The following is a 17,345-nucleotide window of genomic DNA, read 5'->3' on the forward strand; positions in this document are numbered from 1 at the left end:
CGCGCCAAGCGCCAGCTCGTGTTGTCTGCGCCAACAAGCGCCTAGCATATCACAAACAACACAGCGTGTGACGTAAGCGGCGGACTACCAGTAGTGAGCAATCGCGCGCGCGCCCGCCCGCCCGCCCCCCACCGAGGACGGCGTGATTCGCGGTTTCGGAAAGAAAGGTGGCACGCAACGGTGACAATGACAACACGGCCACTACATCATCTACAATAACAACAGGAACGGCGGATCCACGGCGGCGTGTAACGCGTGGCCACAAGACGGGCGCCTTCTAGCTGACTGTGCAGCAACCAGCGGTTCGGCGTGCGGCCAAAGGAGTATCCCCGGTCGGTCGGCCACCCGCCTGTTCGGCCCTCCCCTCCCCCCCCGGCCACGAGATGGTGCCGCGGGAGCTTCCCGCGGAGTAGGAACGCGCAAACACATATAGCATATCCGTTCCGAACCCGTTCCGATCCGAGCCAAAAAGGGGGAACGGAAGTGTTGCAGCGGTGCCAGCGGCCATTCGAGTGGAGTGAACGGGTGATGCAGAAGTGAAAATCCCGGTGTACATCCCGGTGCCCTGACACCTGCCTCTTCCACACTTTTCCGCGCGTACTTTCCGCCGTGTCCAGCTCCCCAGTGAGACTGGGCAGCGTGCGGGAGAGGCAGGAACAACCTCCAACAATCAACCTCTATTAACAACACCTGCGCGCGCGCGCGTGTGTGTGTGTGCGTTGTTTGTGCGTGCGTGCGTGCGTTGTGTTATTTTTTTTTTGGGCGAAAGTAGCGTGGCTAGCTCGTCGTATGCCAACAAATAGGCGAATCCTGTGGGCTTTGTGCGGAAAATCGTGGGCGCATTTGTGTATGTGTGTGTGTGCGTGTGTGCGTGGGCAGGTATAGCGAGTGTGCTTGTGGTCTAGCGCCTTCTCTGCAAAATCTCCCTCGCCTCCCCATCCCTCTCACAGAGGGAAGTGCATCCGTTCGTCCGTTCGAGAGGCACACCGGTGTGCACGTTCCCGCCGTATACCCGCCGTGTTCCCGTGTCGTGCTGTGTCGTACAGGCGCTGTGAGCGCGTGTTTGCGCGCGTGAGTTGGTATAGGAGAAGCGGTGCGGCTGGCTCGCCGTTCGATATCCGAAAAGGGCCATCGGGCCGATTGGGCTCCTTCCCTCAGCCCTTGGAGCCCCTGGGAATACAAAACGGTGCGTGAAGTGCGTGCCTACACCACGGGGTTGTCCTTTATGCGTCGCGTTCGTGTGTGTATGTGTGTGGGCTAGGGTCTGTAATCCGTGCACCCCGAGAGGCACCAGTGTATACTCGGTGAGAGCGTGCCCGCGTGCCCGCGTGCCCCCGTGCGCGTTTCTGTTACTGTGTGCAAATCAAACCAGCTGTCCATCGGCCACCTGCCGACTACACCATTGATCTGCGTGCGTCTGCTCCTCTGCTGGTCATCTCGTCTGCCCGTCTGCCCGTCTGCCCGTCTGCTCATCTGTTCGCTTGCCCCGCCTGCACGTCTGCGCCAGTCCTGCTGACCATCGCTCCAACCACCAATTCTATCCAACCGCATCAATTCAACGTAGCTCAACCACGCAAGCAAATCCGGCCTGGGGTACCTCAAACACCTCAAACACCCATCCAGCAGCAGAGTAAAACGAGAGTGTATCGACAGAAGCAAGCGAACACAGCTCGGCCACAGGAAGCTGCATTGTGCAACATCTTCGCTGCCAGTGTGAACCAGGACAGTCCCGCGGCACCCGAAAGACAGGCAGCGCACCAGCCTAGCGTCTCGAACTCACTGTAAGTATCTGCAAACCCATCGAATAGCTGCTTTCAGTTTCCCTGTTGTTGTTGTTTTAGGAGCAAAAGAAGATGGTTGGATTCGCCTGTCCTGTTGCGACATGGTACTCTGAGCTTATTTGAACGACATTGATCGGTTGATTCTAATCGGCTCGATTGGGACAAACATGGTTCTATCGCACTCGAACTAAACCGGGCAGCAGTTACTGAAGGAACCCTTATCCATCCTGCGGAACTGTGTTGCGGATCGGATACGGGTACGAAAGAGCAGCACCCATTATTTCTCGACTGTTGGCTGGTCATTCAGTGGCCCCTTGGCCAACATTCGTAGCAGAGCTTATCGAGAGAACATGCTTGGCAGACCTCTGAAAAGCTGGACAAAGGATTCGACTGTGTCCAAAGCACGCCAAGCATTGTTAGGGCACGCGGTGCAATGTGGAAGCCCACCACTCGATCAAACATGCGATTGACTAAGACGGTCGTCGGTGTATTATTCAGCGTTCCGCTTATTTTGTCGAGAAACCATAATCAAGATTTGCTAAAACATGATCCTGTTTGGTAATCGATAAACATTGTAAACGGATAAACAAATAGGGACTGCTATGCTTCTGGATGCTTTCATCGATTGTTAAATGCATAGCTTTCTATGTATAGGGGAGATTAATTTGAATAGCAACAGATAATTGTAGACCGCCTCGTGTATCCTCTTTCAACAGTGCTTGGATGCTAGTTGAATGTTTTCCCTTAGTGCTACTCTGCAGATCAGAGCGAAAGAAATTTGAGATCGACGTTCAATCAATGTTTATGCTCATTCCTCGATCCTATTCCCGCTCTGTGCAGAGGTGCTACAATTTCTACTTGCCTGGGATCGTAAAGAGTGATTGCCACGTATTTGTTCACAGAGGCTAAACAGATGTAGCAAATGAAGATGAAAAAAAAACAGAAGGGCAAACGAACTGCTACTAAGCCGAGTTGACACAGCAGCAGTTGACGCTCAAGGTGAAAAGGGAGGTTGTTCCATACTTAAAGTGTTCCAATCCAGCAGTGTTCGTACTCTGTGCAAGTCTCAAACACTGCCTCGTGGTTCACCATGGATCTACATTACTTTGACTAAATCGTCTTAAATTAGAATGAGCTTAACCAATCGATTTGAAACGTGTGCGTGAGCCGAGATTGTTTGCTTAGGTGCGACCCAGCGGATGAAGTCTTTTTGCGTATCTTCCTTTTTACTCCTTTAAGATTATATTTATATTTTCAACCCTCAAACCATGCAGCTAAGTTTATTAATACGCAATTTTGTTTGTTTTGGAATGTATTGATGTTTCTTTAAAAACATTATGTCAAGGAGTTGGCTGCTTTCGTTGCAGATAATTTCGCGCTCGTTTAAAATGTAAATCGCCATGAAGTCACGAACTACCAACTTCCAGCACGGGAATCCGGTTGCGCTCGTAGCAATCATTGCTGGATCCTCACATCCAGCATCATCTTCATCATTACCGTTAAAATAATGTGGATCAACATCGTAAAATGTATAACGGTGGATCATAAAACACATGGATGTTTTGCAGGGGCTTGAGCATCTAGAAAACCTGCTACCGAAAGCATGAACGTGGTTACATCTTTGATAGTTGTTTATACACTTGTCACAGCCGTGTCTTCTTAAGTTCAACAATCTAACGTGCAAACAATATTGTTTACATTTTATTCTCATTATTCCAATGGCCAGATGGGTGTTGATGGTTTTGATTTCACATCCCGTTTGGCATGGCATCGATCACTGTGAAGATCGGCTTCGATCATCTGTTGTTCGCCGAAAAAGTCATTGGTCGACAATATTCATTAATTAGTTGGCTGCGTGACCTGTGAATACTTATTCTTTTCATCCAGAATTCTTGCTTTTCGCGGCCAGTTATTGTTGTCCTGTCGTATAAAACGACATATTCTTAGCAACACTCATTATATTTTGAAACGAGTGAGTTTGCAATTCGCTTCGATGCCCTAATGTGTTCAGATTTAAATTGTTCCATTGTGGATATAAGGACGAAGACGAAGACTCATAAAATAACTGATTAGGTCTCTAAGCAATCTCTGTACAAGAACTAAGCTAAAGAATCCACAACTAAATGCGTTGAGCGATTAGCGAAAGATCGAAAGTAGTCTCAAACAAAGTTTTGAGAATTGTTGTCCTCAGCTGGAAGCTGTCTGTTCCATGCGAGATTTAGGAAAGACTCTCCATGCCAATATCCGTTTCTCACTGCTAATCTTGGGTGCGACCGTGAGTGTCGTATTTGTGCGTTGCAAATTGCGATCGTTTTTTGGAGATGGAGGTGAACTGTAGCTCCTAAACTTATGATCATAAAGATGTAAATGAATTAATTTTAAGATTTTCTCTAATACTGATTGGTATGCATTATAATAATCTGAGTGTCTTACACATTCTTCTATTTTATTTCCTAGGCCTGGCGATAAAAACTAACCCGTCGAGTATACACACATTCCGAGGTGCATTTGCACACGCCAGCTACCACAGCTCAAATTGCATCGAAAAGTGCGACAGTGAAACAGCAAAGCCCGTCTACTGTGCCAACTGAGCAGCTAGTACACTATTGCTGCTTGCCATCGTTCTGCGAGGATTCGCCCACCGATTGTTCTCGCTACCTTGCAACATTCCGGAAGCAATTATGATCCATCATACTGTCCACAGCTTTGCTAGTTGTTGCATAGTTCGAAGCAATCGATCTCCTTACGATTACTGGATGCTTCAAAAGGAAAACACATAAGAAGAAAACTGTGGAAAACGCGCAAAGAGAAAAACGGAGGAAAACAGATAAAGCAGCAAAACGGATTAATGGAAAACGAACAAAGACACGACGTGGCATATTACAAGAGACAGCTGTGAGTTACACGTTGAAAAAGCGGTTGTGCGTGTATGCACGAGGCTGTGGGTCCCTATGCCCCATGTTGCGGCGGAATCAACAGCAGCGGCATCGAAAGCAACACCGGCGACGGGAGCAGCAGCAGCAGCAGCAGCGGTGGCGGCAACAGCAGGGGCAGCAGCAGTATTATAATTATCGGCAACAGCAGCATCACCAGCAGGACGTAGAACAACAATGCAACAATTCGCTACTTCACGCGAGTAAGGAGCAACGATGGAAGATCCCTGTCCCAAATTGAAGCAGCAGCGAAATCGGCGGAGGGAGAGAGCTTTGCGCATGATAGCGCAACGGGACAGGGATGCGGCGGCAGACGTTAGGCCCGATGACAGCGCTGACGAAGACAACGGACCGGTGAATCGGGAGAAGCCTCCCCGACCACCTATACGGCGGAAACGAAAGGATAAAGAACCTTCACCAATATTGGAAGAGGACATCATTGACGGGTTTTCAATCCTGGGATTTAAGTCCTACGAGGACATTGAGGTAGGTGCAATTTTAGTAAATGCTTGCTGTATCCGATTTTTTCTATGTTTAAAATGCATAAAGTATAAAATTCCTACTGATTTCACATTAGACGATTGTTTGGCCATGAAAGTTGTGAGTTCTAGAGTGCAATTATAGTTCGTTAGTTTATCTCTGGTCGTCCTTGGCTTTTTTCTCTGCCGAACCTATATTCTTTAGTACATAAGTTGTCTTATTCTTTCAAATAATAACCCCATAAACATCGCAATAACCTCGCTAACCTCAATACGCTCAAAGTAAAGGCTCCCCATTTGCAGGATAATCTTATAATACGGACGCACGGGTGTAAATTGTTTTTAATCTTGTCTTCCAGCTTATTTCACATATGCTTCGAACAATGCCAGCAAGTCTAACATCATTTAAAGTATTTTGCTTAGTTTTACAGTCTTCAGCATAAACTCATTTTCAGGTGTTCTTAATTTTCTATTTTAAAATCTTAATTTTCTATCCAAAAGGGCACAAGGGATCTGTTTTTGTAGACGTCTTAACATGTTTCTTTCAATTTTAGTTGCTTTCAGCTCGAATAATTTTGTAGCAATTTGCTTATAAATTTTGAATGAGAGATTCTCGTTCATGAATATATGAAATATATGAAATATATGGTAAAAGCCCACTTTATAAAACTATTACTGTGGCGCTGATAACCCTACTGTGTCACTATGATTTAGATTGGCCTTCCGTTTCGATTCGTTCAAACGTGTTACGTGCGGTGATTGTTTACATCGGTTCAGCTGATCGTAGCAGATCTCGCAGAAACCATGGCGAATTGCAGTGTTAAATGCGATTCGTACGAATTTCGTTTCGTGATCATGCAAATAGATGAAAACAAAATGAATGCCGCCATGGAAGAATATCAATATACATTAATGATGAAGTTAATTTAGGAATAATAATAAATGAGTAGAAATAAATCATTATCTATTATACTTTGACTTTGTCATCTTAGAACACACTTTGTTTTCGTTCGTAATAATTTCGAGGCTCGGGATTATTAGTTTGAACAATTGATTATTGCTTTTGACAAATTTGCATCAAAAGTAGTGCCCAGTCTAGTTAGCTTGCCTGTTTGCTCTATATTTGCTGTTGCACTTCGCACCACCGGTCGGCGCACAACAGCAGTCGACATAAAACAGGCGTATTCGCACTGGCCGGCCTGTGCGCAGCGCCAACGGCTCAGGCTAACAAAATTTGACTTATGTGTTTGTATACGGTTATATATTTTTCATTTCTTTTAATGCACAGCTGAAGTGCAGAGTGCACCGCGTTGTATCACCAGCATCGCGCAGCATGTGTACTAGCATGCCTTGCTTGTCTTGCTTGTGGCATGTTTATTGCTCCGTGCTAACGAGAACAGAAATAGCTTAGTGGACGAACGTTTCTTATGTTCTTATTTCCAAGCGGCATTTCAATATTCTTTTTAAAAGTCGATTTTAAAAAATCGTTATAATAGTTGCAATTAATCCCTAAATGTAAGCTTTTCGGTTGAACTAGTACTTTCTACGATTGCAACAGCATTTTGTTCGTCTACCGTTCAAAATTTATTCTACATTGTTTTGTTAATTTTTAATTTGATGTAGTGGACGGATTGAAAAGCATACTTGAAAAAGAAACGCTTTGGAAGAATTGTAACCGTGAGAAATTGCTACAGCAAGCGCGAGAAAAAGTATTGAAAACAATTATTTTTAATTACATAGACACGCCTGTGGTGTGGTGGCAGTTTTCAATCATACAGATGAAATGTTTTTTTTTTTCAGTAGTCTCTTTCCTGTGCTAAGCAGTAATATCACTTTCTATTAGTAATAGTTTGACACGTAACAAATAATATAACAAGGAATGCATGTAACAAAGAGGTGTGTGAAGCTCAGTAATCGCCTGCATCAGCGCTAAAATTGTATCGTGTGAAGGTTCTTTTGTTTTTGTTTTTATAATTGAGCAATCACAGAGGAATAAACAAATACCAACATCTTTTGCGTTCGTTTGTTTTGTGTTTATTGCTTTGACTCAGGATGTTATGTCAGCCTATAAAGGCTGCTATCCTCGTTGATGCATGATCCATGGCTTTGTGAATGCTGTGTGGTAAACGCAGTATAGTATGGAGCAGATCCACGGAAATCGAGCACGATAGCAACTCTCCATGGTTGTATGACAGAGTGTGTTCGACGGCATCATTTTCTACTGGAATTTTGGTGCGAATTTACGGAAATATTATATCGAGGGTGGAGACAGCCCGTTGTAAATGCTGCGACTACAAATTGATGCTGTCGTAGGTGGCACACCGTGGACCGTGATGAATGAACGTGATGGATGGCAACCTTTAAGTTGCTTGTTAAGTTGTTGTCACTTTAGCCCGCTTTCCTTTATCAACTGGTGTATGAAAGGAGCATCTTTTTTGCCGAATAAAACCGCGATACTTTCAGCAAATTAATAGTGGCCCGCTGCTTATCATTGTTAATTTATCAAACTTAGTTGTTTGTTATCCTTTTTCGCAAATTAAAAAAAAATAATAATCACGTAGAATACTGCTTAGTTATGTCGTGTGGTAGTGCATGAGCATGGTGTTAGGTAAGAAGGAGTGCCAGGGTGGAATGTATAATTTTGCAGGTGAAAGTATCCCTCAGCTCTGTTGCCGCTGGGATAAAGCCCGGTGCATTCACCTTTTAAGGCGATAGATGCTAGAACATGCAGTATTGTTTCAACTAATGGAGATTTGTTATACTTTCGACCCATCTCGCCCCCGCCGATACCGCTTCACATCGCAACTGATCCCCAGTTTGCCATCAAAATCGCTAACAAGCGCAATGAAAAGCGCCTCTCGACGATCGTGGAGCTGACGAAGGCCATGGTTGAGGATAAGGGTCCGAAGATCATCGATACCACCCCGGCGAAGCTGTCGATGGAAATGACACTGGACGGCCGCTCGGTGACCGACTGGTCGGCATCGATCGGCCACAGTCTGCATAATCACCATCACCACCATCACAACCACCACCACCACCTGCATCTTTTGGCGGTGGATGGGGTGGAAAAGCAACAGCAGCAGCAGCAGCAGCAGCAGCAGCAGCAACATCGGGACGGTGCGTCAGTGCTAACAGCCAACGGTACTGACGAACCCGGTGTTGGTAGTATGATGATGCTGGTGGGTGGTGGCACCAATAGCACAGGTGTGATGAATGGTGTCGGCGGACGAACAGCGATCGAGGCAAGTGGTGATACAACGGTGGTGAACTGTGGCGATAATGCTACGGATGGTAATGCAACGGACCGGGGTGGTAGCGGCGACTGCGAAGCGTCGTCAACCTCGAACGGTGCGATTCATGAGCAAATCCACTACCATCTCAACCATCTCCCGAATCACCGTACCGTACAGCAGCAGCAGCAGCAGCAGCAGCAGCAGCACCAGCATCTGAATCACCCAGCAATTGTGGGCAATGGGACGTCCAAGACATCACCATCGGAAGTGACGGTGGATGGGGAAGGACCAGTGTCAAATAGCGATAGTATTATTAGGGACAGCATTACTGCCAACGATGGCATTAGTAATGGTAGCAATGGCAGTCTACCCCGGCTCGAGACAGTGGCTAACATTGGCAACAATATTGCCGGTGCTAATTTGTGCAGCACTAGCAGTAGCAGCAACGGCCGGAGTAACAGCTTCGTCAGCAGTAACAGCGGCAGTATGGCAGCATTGGCTGCCGGCAACAGCCCTAGTAGTTTGGCAGCGAGTGGCAGCATAAGCAGCATAGGCAACAGCAGCAGCAGCAGCAGCAGCAGCAGCAGCAGCAGCAGCGGCAGCAATAGCTGCAACAGTGGTTGCAGTACCAGCGGACAGCATAAAGCCAGCGTCACGGCCGCTGTCACCAATGGCAACAACTCGGAGAGCAGCTCTGGTGGCTCTGGTGCAATCGGTGTCGCTAACAGCTCACCGTTGAGTCATCATCTGCATTCACAGTTCCATCAGCATCACCAGCAGCAGCAGCAGCAGCATCATAACCACCTGCAGCTACCGCTTCAGCCACCACCGCAATATACCAACCTGCATCACCTTCATCATCTCCACACCCATCACCACCAGCTACAGCAACAACATCAGGAGCAACAGCTTCGAAAGCAACAGGAAAAGCAGCAGCAGCAGCACGAACAACAGCAGAAGCAGCAACAATCACAACAACAGAATCAAAATCAACAGCAACACCAGAAGCAACAGCAGGAGCAGCAACTACAGCCACAGCATCAGCAGCAGCAGCAGCAGCAGGAGCAACTGTTGGCGCAACCGCAGACGCAACCACAACAGAAACAGCAGCAGCAGCATCATCATCAACAAAACAATCATCATGTGTCTGCCGTAAACGTGAGTAAAGAAGGCTGTATTGCTTACCTAATGGGGGAAAAACATGGAGGACAAACCGGCTTCCAATTCCATACGCACTTTTGCAACAGACGCTAACGTGTGGCTCGCTCGCTCGCTCGAATCGCGACTGTTAGCGTGCTGCATCTGCTGCATCTGCTGCGTATCCGTTTTGGAGCGAGCGGTTGGATTGAAATTTCATTCGTTCGTTTTCTCCCATCCTCCGATAGAACCTTTCCCTTCCGTCGAACATCGATCCGGGTACGTCGGATGACAGTGGAAGGGCATCCGAGCGGCTGACTACGTCGTCGGTCGCCCAGCGTGATCCGGACAGTTCACGGGATCGGCTCAGCGACGCGAGTAGCCGCTGTAGCTCCGGCAAAGGATATATCTGTGATAGCGAAGGAGATGACGACAAGGTAAGGAGTAGTAACCGTAGGCGGCCCCAGGTACTGGCAGGTGATCGTGTTTGGGGCTCGCGATCCGCATCGATCGATCAATTCGTGTATTTTCGCAAAGAAAAAAAAAGGCTGGTGTGTGTGCTGGTTTGGTTGGTCTGTGCTTAGCCGCCAGAGCGCCATCCGATCTGTCCGTCACGGGCCGGCCCGGTCCGGCCAACGTTATCAGCAGCCAACGTTGTTTACGTTGATTATGTGCTAATTAGCGATTGCAGCGAGCCCTGATGATGATTCCCCGGTGCCCTGCTAATAGTGCTGTTGGCCTCTGGCCTTTTCGTACGGTTTGCTTTTAGATGGCTTAAGCCTGGGATAAGACGAAGCGCAAAACTCCGAATGTATATATTGCCCAAAAAAAAGTTTACGCTTCGTGTGGCAGTCACAAACGCATAACAGTTTACACCGAAACGTCAACTGCAATTACATGATGCAATTTCATTCAATTACATGTAGTTTCTGGCCACAAAACAAAAACCATAAATCGACGAGATAAGTTGATTTCTGAACACATTTTTTTTTTATATTTTAAGATGTTGTTGCTATATATTAGCGATTGTAGAACATTCAACTCTTCACATCGCTACGCTTCATCTTGGTGCCGAGTTTACGCTTGCTTTTACGCTCCGCAGGCCTATAATCTTTTTGCCATTACATTCTGAGTTTACGCCCTCGTCCATCCCAGGCTTTACAGCATCCGACTGGGATGGGTTTCGTGCGTTTAGCACTGTCTTCGTCTAGCTGTCAAGGTGAATGTTTACGTTGTCGATGCTCTAGGCATCGAGTTTGCCGCCGATCGGAAATGATTTGCTGCATCTAGACATTTTGGTGCAGCTACTGCAATAAAATACTGTTTAATGACTTCTAAAATCGCTAGAACCGAAGGTCCGTGTTTCCGCAACTGATCCGTTCCGTCGTTCGAAAAAAAGGCGAAGCAGTTTCGTTGTGGCGCTCAGGGAAATGGCTGCAGTTAAGAACGGGGTTGCTGCCCACATTTTTCTACTGTTTTCCGCCCACATCCTGTGGTCGCTTTTAAGGACGCGAGCTCCTTAAAACCAGGGCAGGATAGTCAATTGTTTGGTTTGGTTTAGTGGGAAGGGGGTTAATCGCTCGTATTGCCCGTTTGCTCTCGCGTGTGTTCCGTGGACATCCGGACAGTTCCGCGCCGTCATCGTTCTTTGCATCTTCACACCTCCTCCTCCTCCTCCTCCTCCTCCATCGTGGTGGCCTCGTATTGCGCGTTACGCAGCGCACGCCGCCTGCGATGACTCTCTCGCCGGGTGCCGTTTGCTCGCTCGCTGTTTCGCATGGTCTGGCCATATCATTGTGTCGCACAGTAGCATTTCGTGTTGGTGCTGCTTAATTGACAGTACCCACCACTACCAACAACAAGCAACGACGACGACGACGACGACGGCCGTGTTGGTATTACGTTTGCGCACTTGCACAATTGCACCCGTTCTAGCCAGACATCCCTGGCAGTGGTGAATATCGAAGGATGCAAAAACAAAAAAACAAAAAAAAAAAAAAACAAAAAAGACGCAGACAGAGCACGGAACTGGCAACAAAGAAGGAAGGGAGCCGCGCGAAGCTGTGCACCTTTTTTGCCGCTCCGCTCGGCTCCTGCACACACTCTCGCGCTGTTCTCGTTCTCGTTCTGTCTCTCTGCGGTGTCTCGTTTGCGTCCTGCGGTCTGCGAGCGCTCGCTCGCTCGCTGCATGCTGAGCGGCGCGCGCGAGAGCGCATCACGCGACGTCTGCTCTCGCGCGTGGTGCATCCAAGCTCGTTTCTCCTTTGTTCATCGCCATCGCATCCGCGAGCGCGAGCGTGTGTTGGTTAATGGGTGTTAGCCTCTCTTCGCTTTTTTTTCTCTCTTATGCTGGGTGTATGCGTTCGGTGCACAACCGGTATTTATATGTTTGGCGGTCCCAGGACCGAATCTGCTAATTGGGAGCAATTGAGAGCAATCGAGATGGTGGATGTGTGTAAGGTCGAAAGGTGTGCGAGATGAGAGAGAGAGAGAGAGCGAGAGAGAGAGAGAGAGAGGGAGAGAGGGGAGGAGGGAGGTGGTGGAGCATAAAAAACACGTTTAAACGCATAGCTTTAACGGATGCACTGCGTGATGAGAGTACTCACTGGTCCACCGTCTTCGTGTCTTCTTGTTAATCGTTCTTCTGTTGTTGTTGGCAGACAGACGACATAAAAAGAGAGAGAGAGAGAGAGAGAGCGAGAGAGAGAGAGCGAGAGAGAGAGAGAGAGAGAGAGAGAGAGAGAGAGAGAGAGCAATAATTTTGGCGAGCATATTCGGACTGCAAGCTCTCGCATTTGTTTCGCTTTCTCTTCCTCTCTTCACCATCGCAGCGCTCGCGCTCGCGGTCAGCTTCCGCGGGGCGCTACAGCGGCGTTTCCGATATGCTGCTGCTCCTGCTGCTGCTCCTGCTGCCAGAAAGGGGTGAAAGGTGAGGTGCGGCTCCCCTCGGAATGGGGGAGTTATTATATGCGTTCTACACGAGAGGTCGAACCAGTGGCAAGTGGCAAGTGTGTGTCGCGCGCGCTACGGTGACGACGGCACTTACAGCGGGCCGCGCGGCACGGGGACCGCACGGACCACGCGAGAGACACAGAGCGCTCGCGTTTTTCTATTGCGAGTTCAGTCATCGTGCGGTGCGGACGTACGTAACACGTCGTCGTCGTCGTCGTCGTCGTCGTGCCGTTCTGCCCGTTTTATCCTTTCATTTCTGTCACCCGCTCTCTCTCTCTCTCTCGCTCGCGCGCGCGCTAGCACCGCACAGAGTGCTGGTATTTATCTTGTCTTGCCTTGCAGTAGCAAGTGTCTCGTTGTCCCCGTGCGTGCGTGCGTGCGTGCGTGCCGGTCGACTAGCGCGTCGGCATCTTTCGCGATGCCCATGTGTACCCGTGCGGTGTTGTTGGTGTGCGATTGTGTAGCGCGTGCGCGTGCGCCCGCCCTTACCTGTGTGTTGGTGGGCCGGGCCTGCAATGTCCACTAATATCGCATCGCCGTTTCGTTTCGTTTCGTTCCGTTTCGTTTCGTTTCCCTTTGCATCCTTTCGCTGTGGAGAGCGAGGGATGCCACGGCGGGGGGGTTCCTTGTTTCCGAGGCGCGCGTGCGTGGATTGGCACCGTACGCCAGGCGCCCCTGTCGATGTGGGTGCGACGCACGCCAAACCGTTCCGATTCCGATTCTGTTGTTGACTCCCGCGTGCGTGCGTGCGTGAGTTTGTGGCAAACCGATGATATACCCCCCCCCCCCTTTTTACTGTCTGCGGTCACGGTCGTGCTGTGCCGCAAAAACTGCGATTACGGACCCTGTCTCGAGCGATTTTTTTTTTTGGTAGGAAAGGCAACAAGCCCCCCCCCCCCCCGCGGCGTGTGAGTAAACAAAAGCGCGCGCCCTCTGTTCCTTTGCCTTTACCAGAAAATGCCGGGAAATGGGAAAATTTACGGGAAATGCCGTGACCATCATCGTTCTAACCCCACGGTCAGTGTTGTTCAGTGGATCGTGAACGGCGCAACAGTGTCAGTGTCAGTGCAGCAGCGCCATCGGTCCGGCTACACTTGGAACACTGTTTAGTGTGGATCCGTTGCGAAAGAAAAGCGAACGGCGGCCCCCCCAACTAGCAACAGGACAACGGCACCACGCACCCGGCACCAATCAACTTGGTAACGCGAGGCCGCGTCCCGGTGTGTGTGTGTAGAAAAAGGGGAGAAAAAAGAAGAGAAGAGCAGCAATCAAAACAGTGGCCAGCCAACGGGTGCATTTGCTGCGCATCCGTCACCGTCCACCGTCCACCGACACGGATACAACACTCTCGGTGTGATACACCCTCTAGCAAACAGGAGCAGTAGGAGCAACAGTGGCCAAAACGATCGCAGACCGAGTGAAGCCGACGCCAACAACGGTTCCGGTTCGCGGTTGCCGCCTTTTTTTTTTTTTCAACCACCCGGCCACGATCAAGCGGACAAAATAGCAATAATAGTGCGGGTGGAGCCGCCGAGCACCACCACCACCCCGCCGCAGGAGCCGGAGAGCCCGAAAAAGCTGGGCACGACGACGCCACCGAGCGTCAGTGGTGCGGGTGCGGGTGCGGGTGGTGGTGGCATTGACGGTGGCAGTGGCAGCAGGACCAGGATCAGCGCCGGTACAATAATGACGGTCGGTGTCATGAGTGGTAGCGCGGTGAGCACCACCGCCACTGGCGGCAGCAGTAGCCCGGCGCCGCCGGCAGGTGAGGATGCTGCTGGCGCTACGGCACCACCCCCCCCGCCGATCATCCTGGCTAGTAGTAGTGAGCCGGACACCCGGTCGTCACTGCCGGTGCCGGTCAGTGACGGAGAAAGTGTCACCGTGCAACAGGTCAGTAGAAAAATGCGGAAAAAGGGAGAGAGAGAGAGAGAGAGGGAGAGGAGGGGTTCCGCGGGGATGGGCAGAGTAGCCGCGGCGTTTCTTGTAGTCGCTCTGTCGTTCATCTTGGCGTGCGTGCGTGCGTACGTTGCACCTTGTTTTTTTTTTTCTTCTTCCAGTTCGACGATCACGGATTTTTCACCGTGCAATGTCGCACAGAAGAGGAGAGTGGTGACCGCAGTGGTGGTGGTGGTGGTGGCGCCCGTAACGACGCTGCAGGCGACGATCACGCATTGCGACGCTTGCTGCTGCCGTGTTCGCGTAGAATCCACTTTCTATCCACCGACCGCCCAACGGGGTGGCAACAGGGGAGGGCCTTTTCGACTCTCGCTTCGTCCGATCCTGTGGCGACATCCACTCTCTCACCCTCTCTCTCTCTCACCCTCTCTCTTGCCGACGGGGCCAGGCCTAGGGGAAGGAGGTCAAGTTATTTCAATAATATCACCATTACCATAACCGCTTTTTCGTTGGCGTAGCAAAAAAAAAAAAAAAACAAAAGCAGGTTACCTACGGATCCCATCGTAGTATCGGGTCCACAACGGGGGAAGCGTTTATGGCCCGAGCCACCCATCCCATGATGTGCGAGACAGAGATTCGGTTGGCAATTCATGCGCCGCCCGACTGTGTTTCGTTTGCTTTCGTTTGAAAAAAAAAAAAAAAAAAACACACACCCACCGATAAAACGCACAAATCGCTGTCACATTTTCGGGTTTTTGCAACAAGTCGAAGAAAGGGGGGGGGGGGGAAACATAACGATGAAAGCAGCACATGTACATGAGCTGAGCGAGCTGTGCAGCTTTGCTCTCCAGGCGCAAACAATCTGCCAAGAAGGCAGAACATCGAGGTCAGGTGCTTTGTGAGCAGTTGAACTCCCTAGCTTGCATCACGTTTCCAGCATCCGGCACGGTACACGGTTTGGGGGGGGACGTACACTTGAGCTTCTCCTGCAGCCGACGATCCTTGACTGTCTTGGGTGACCGGGCGACGCGCAGGCATTTTTTGTTCCACATTGACCGCCAGGAGTGTGCGCGGCCTTCAGAGCTACTTTCTCGTTCCCGGTCTCTCAACTGCAGCCGCAGCGGTGTGCGCTCTGTGCTTGAGGGGGGAAGGGCGCTTCGGTATTTAATTTTGTTTTGTTTTTTTTTCCCCCTGGATGCTGATCTTTTTCAGAACGTTGTGTAAAAGTTTTGGATCAATCGAAGCAACACTGACCAAGTTATAGATTTTTGAAGAGCGCTACTTTGAAGAGCGTTTCCCAAAAAGCAACGATTGCAATGTCGGTGCCCAACGGGTACCTTAAAAACTACTGGGTCGATCGATTTGAAATTTTTTACACATAATCTGTACATTCTTTGCCAGGTAACCCCGTGGAGATATCATTAAAATTGTTGATACTTTTTTTTTTAAACAAATCGCCAAAAATCGTGTTTCTAAGCAAAACGGCAAAAAGCATCACTTTTTCAACTTCAAAAATCTGCCAAAAATCGAAAAAATGGAATATCAACAAAAGCTCAACGGGGCTACCTAGATAAAGTTATAATCTTTCAAACGAGTAGCGATTTGTATTTTTCTGATGACCAGTCATGTCGCTACGATGGGCACCGTAAAAAGTATCTTTTCGAAGATGCACCTTCATGAATTTGATGCCATGGATGCAGTTTTTGATAAATCTTCCCCAAAATAGCATTAAATATTCATGAAAAGTTGTAGTTTCATACGCCATTCGTTTGAAACCATTAAGTTGAATGGTTACGTCACAAAAAATCGTCAAAGATGATCCTCCTTTTTGGCCAGAAATTACCGAAGCCCAACCCCCCATTTGTTATGGTCGGAAGATCGAAGCAAATCCAGCGAAAAAGCTGCTGCATTGATTTGTCCGTTTGCGCATAATTTACTGCGTTTTCCAACTGCAACTAATTGATATACGACCAGAGGTTTTTGGCGTACAGAGTGAAGGGTTGTTTTTATTTGTTGGACAATCATGTGTGATAATAATGGGTGGTCACCATATCATCAATACCTGGTATGGGAATGTGGTGGTCTTCACAATTGGCACGCTTTATGTTGGCCGCTGTTCCACAACCAACCGCTGGTCTTTGGAAGGCTATAGGCCCTATTCCCAGGCCTGATCTGCCTGTCAGTAACGACTGGTTTACAACTGTTGAAAAATGTCAGCAGTCTTGTTTTGAATTTATGAATAAGTTGGTCATTTTTTACACCACAATTACGAATACCACCATTAAAATCAATAACACCTCCAGAAACGAACATCGTTAGCTACCCCTTTTCAGTTTTCACTTTTCCACAGCTGTAAACCAGTCGTTATTGACAGACAGACGCTGGGAATGGGGTCCTATGTCTATACTAGCTGTAATCCCAATATAATATTTATAATTACATCTTATTTATGTGATCAAATCACGCGTTATTTAGATTCCAACTAGTCATCGCAGATGTAGCGAGGTGACATCAACAAATGTTCCCGTCTGTTAGCCGAAATTAAGTGAAGGACAGTAGCAAGGATGGATACTACAAAATGGATGGAATCAACATTTCTCTGTAGAAATTGCCCGGTTGCACGTTGCTGCACGCATATTAAAAAAACGGTGCCACCTAATATCTGGGACACCCTGTTGTTCCGATCCGCCGCAGTCCGGGGATGAGGCACACGGCGGACGACCGTCGAATCAAAATGGCGGCCGGTGAATGCGTTTTTTGTTGCATGTTTTCTTGATTTATTTTTTTTATTGCTTTTCAAGGAAAGTGCAACACAACTCACTTAAACAAGTACCCGTTTGGGATGTTTCCAGTTAACGTACGCTTATTCGTAAGGAGCACGACGGATTCGTTTCTTTTTTTTTTATGCTCTGTGTGCCTCAGGATCAG

General features: G+C 48.7%; 1 protein-coding gene across 5 annotated transcripts in view; it reads left to right on the top strand.

The window, feature by feature from the left end:
* LOC126572516 (mucin-19) overlaps window positions 1–17,345 on the top strand; it is a 39,534-nt gene that overhangs the window by 1,337 nt on the left and 20,852 nt on the right. For all 5 annotated transcript variants that reach the window (XR_007607961.1, XM_050231894.1, XM_050231916.1 and 2 more), the window contains exons 2-5: window positions 1–1,781; window positions 4,239–5,200; window positions 8,010–9,587; window positions 9,815–10,003. The exon at window positions 1–1,781 is cut by the window's left edge and continues 224 nt beyond it. Coding sequence is in view for 4 of the 5 variants with exons in the window: in XM_050231894.1 (XP_050087851.1) it covers window positions 4,931–5,200; window positions 8,010–9,587; window positions 9,815–10,003 (2,037 nt within the window). In the remaining variant the exon portion in view is untranslated. The remainder of the gene's footprint in view (window positions 1,782–4,238; window positions 5,201–8,009; window positions 9,588–9,814; window positions 10,004–17,345) is intronic.

Source organism: Anopheles aquasalis, chromosome X (genome assembly GCF_943734665.1).
Source record: "Anopheles aquasalis chromosome X, idAnoAquaMG_Q_19, whole genome shotgun sequence".
In the NCBI taxonomy this organism is placed as follows: domain Eukaryota; kingdom Metazoa; phylum Arthropoda; class Insecta; order Diptera; family Culicidae; genus Anopheles; species Anopheles aquasalis.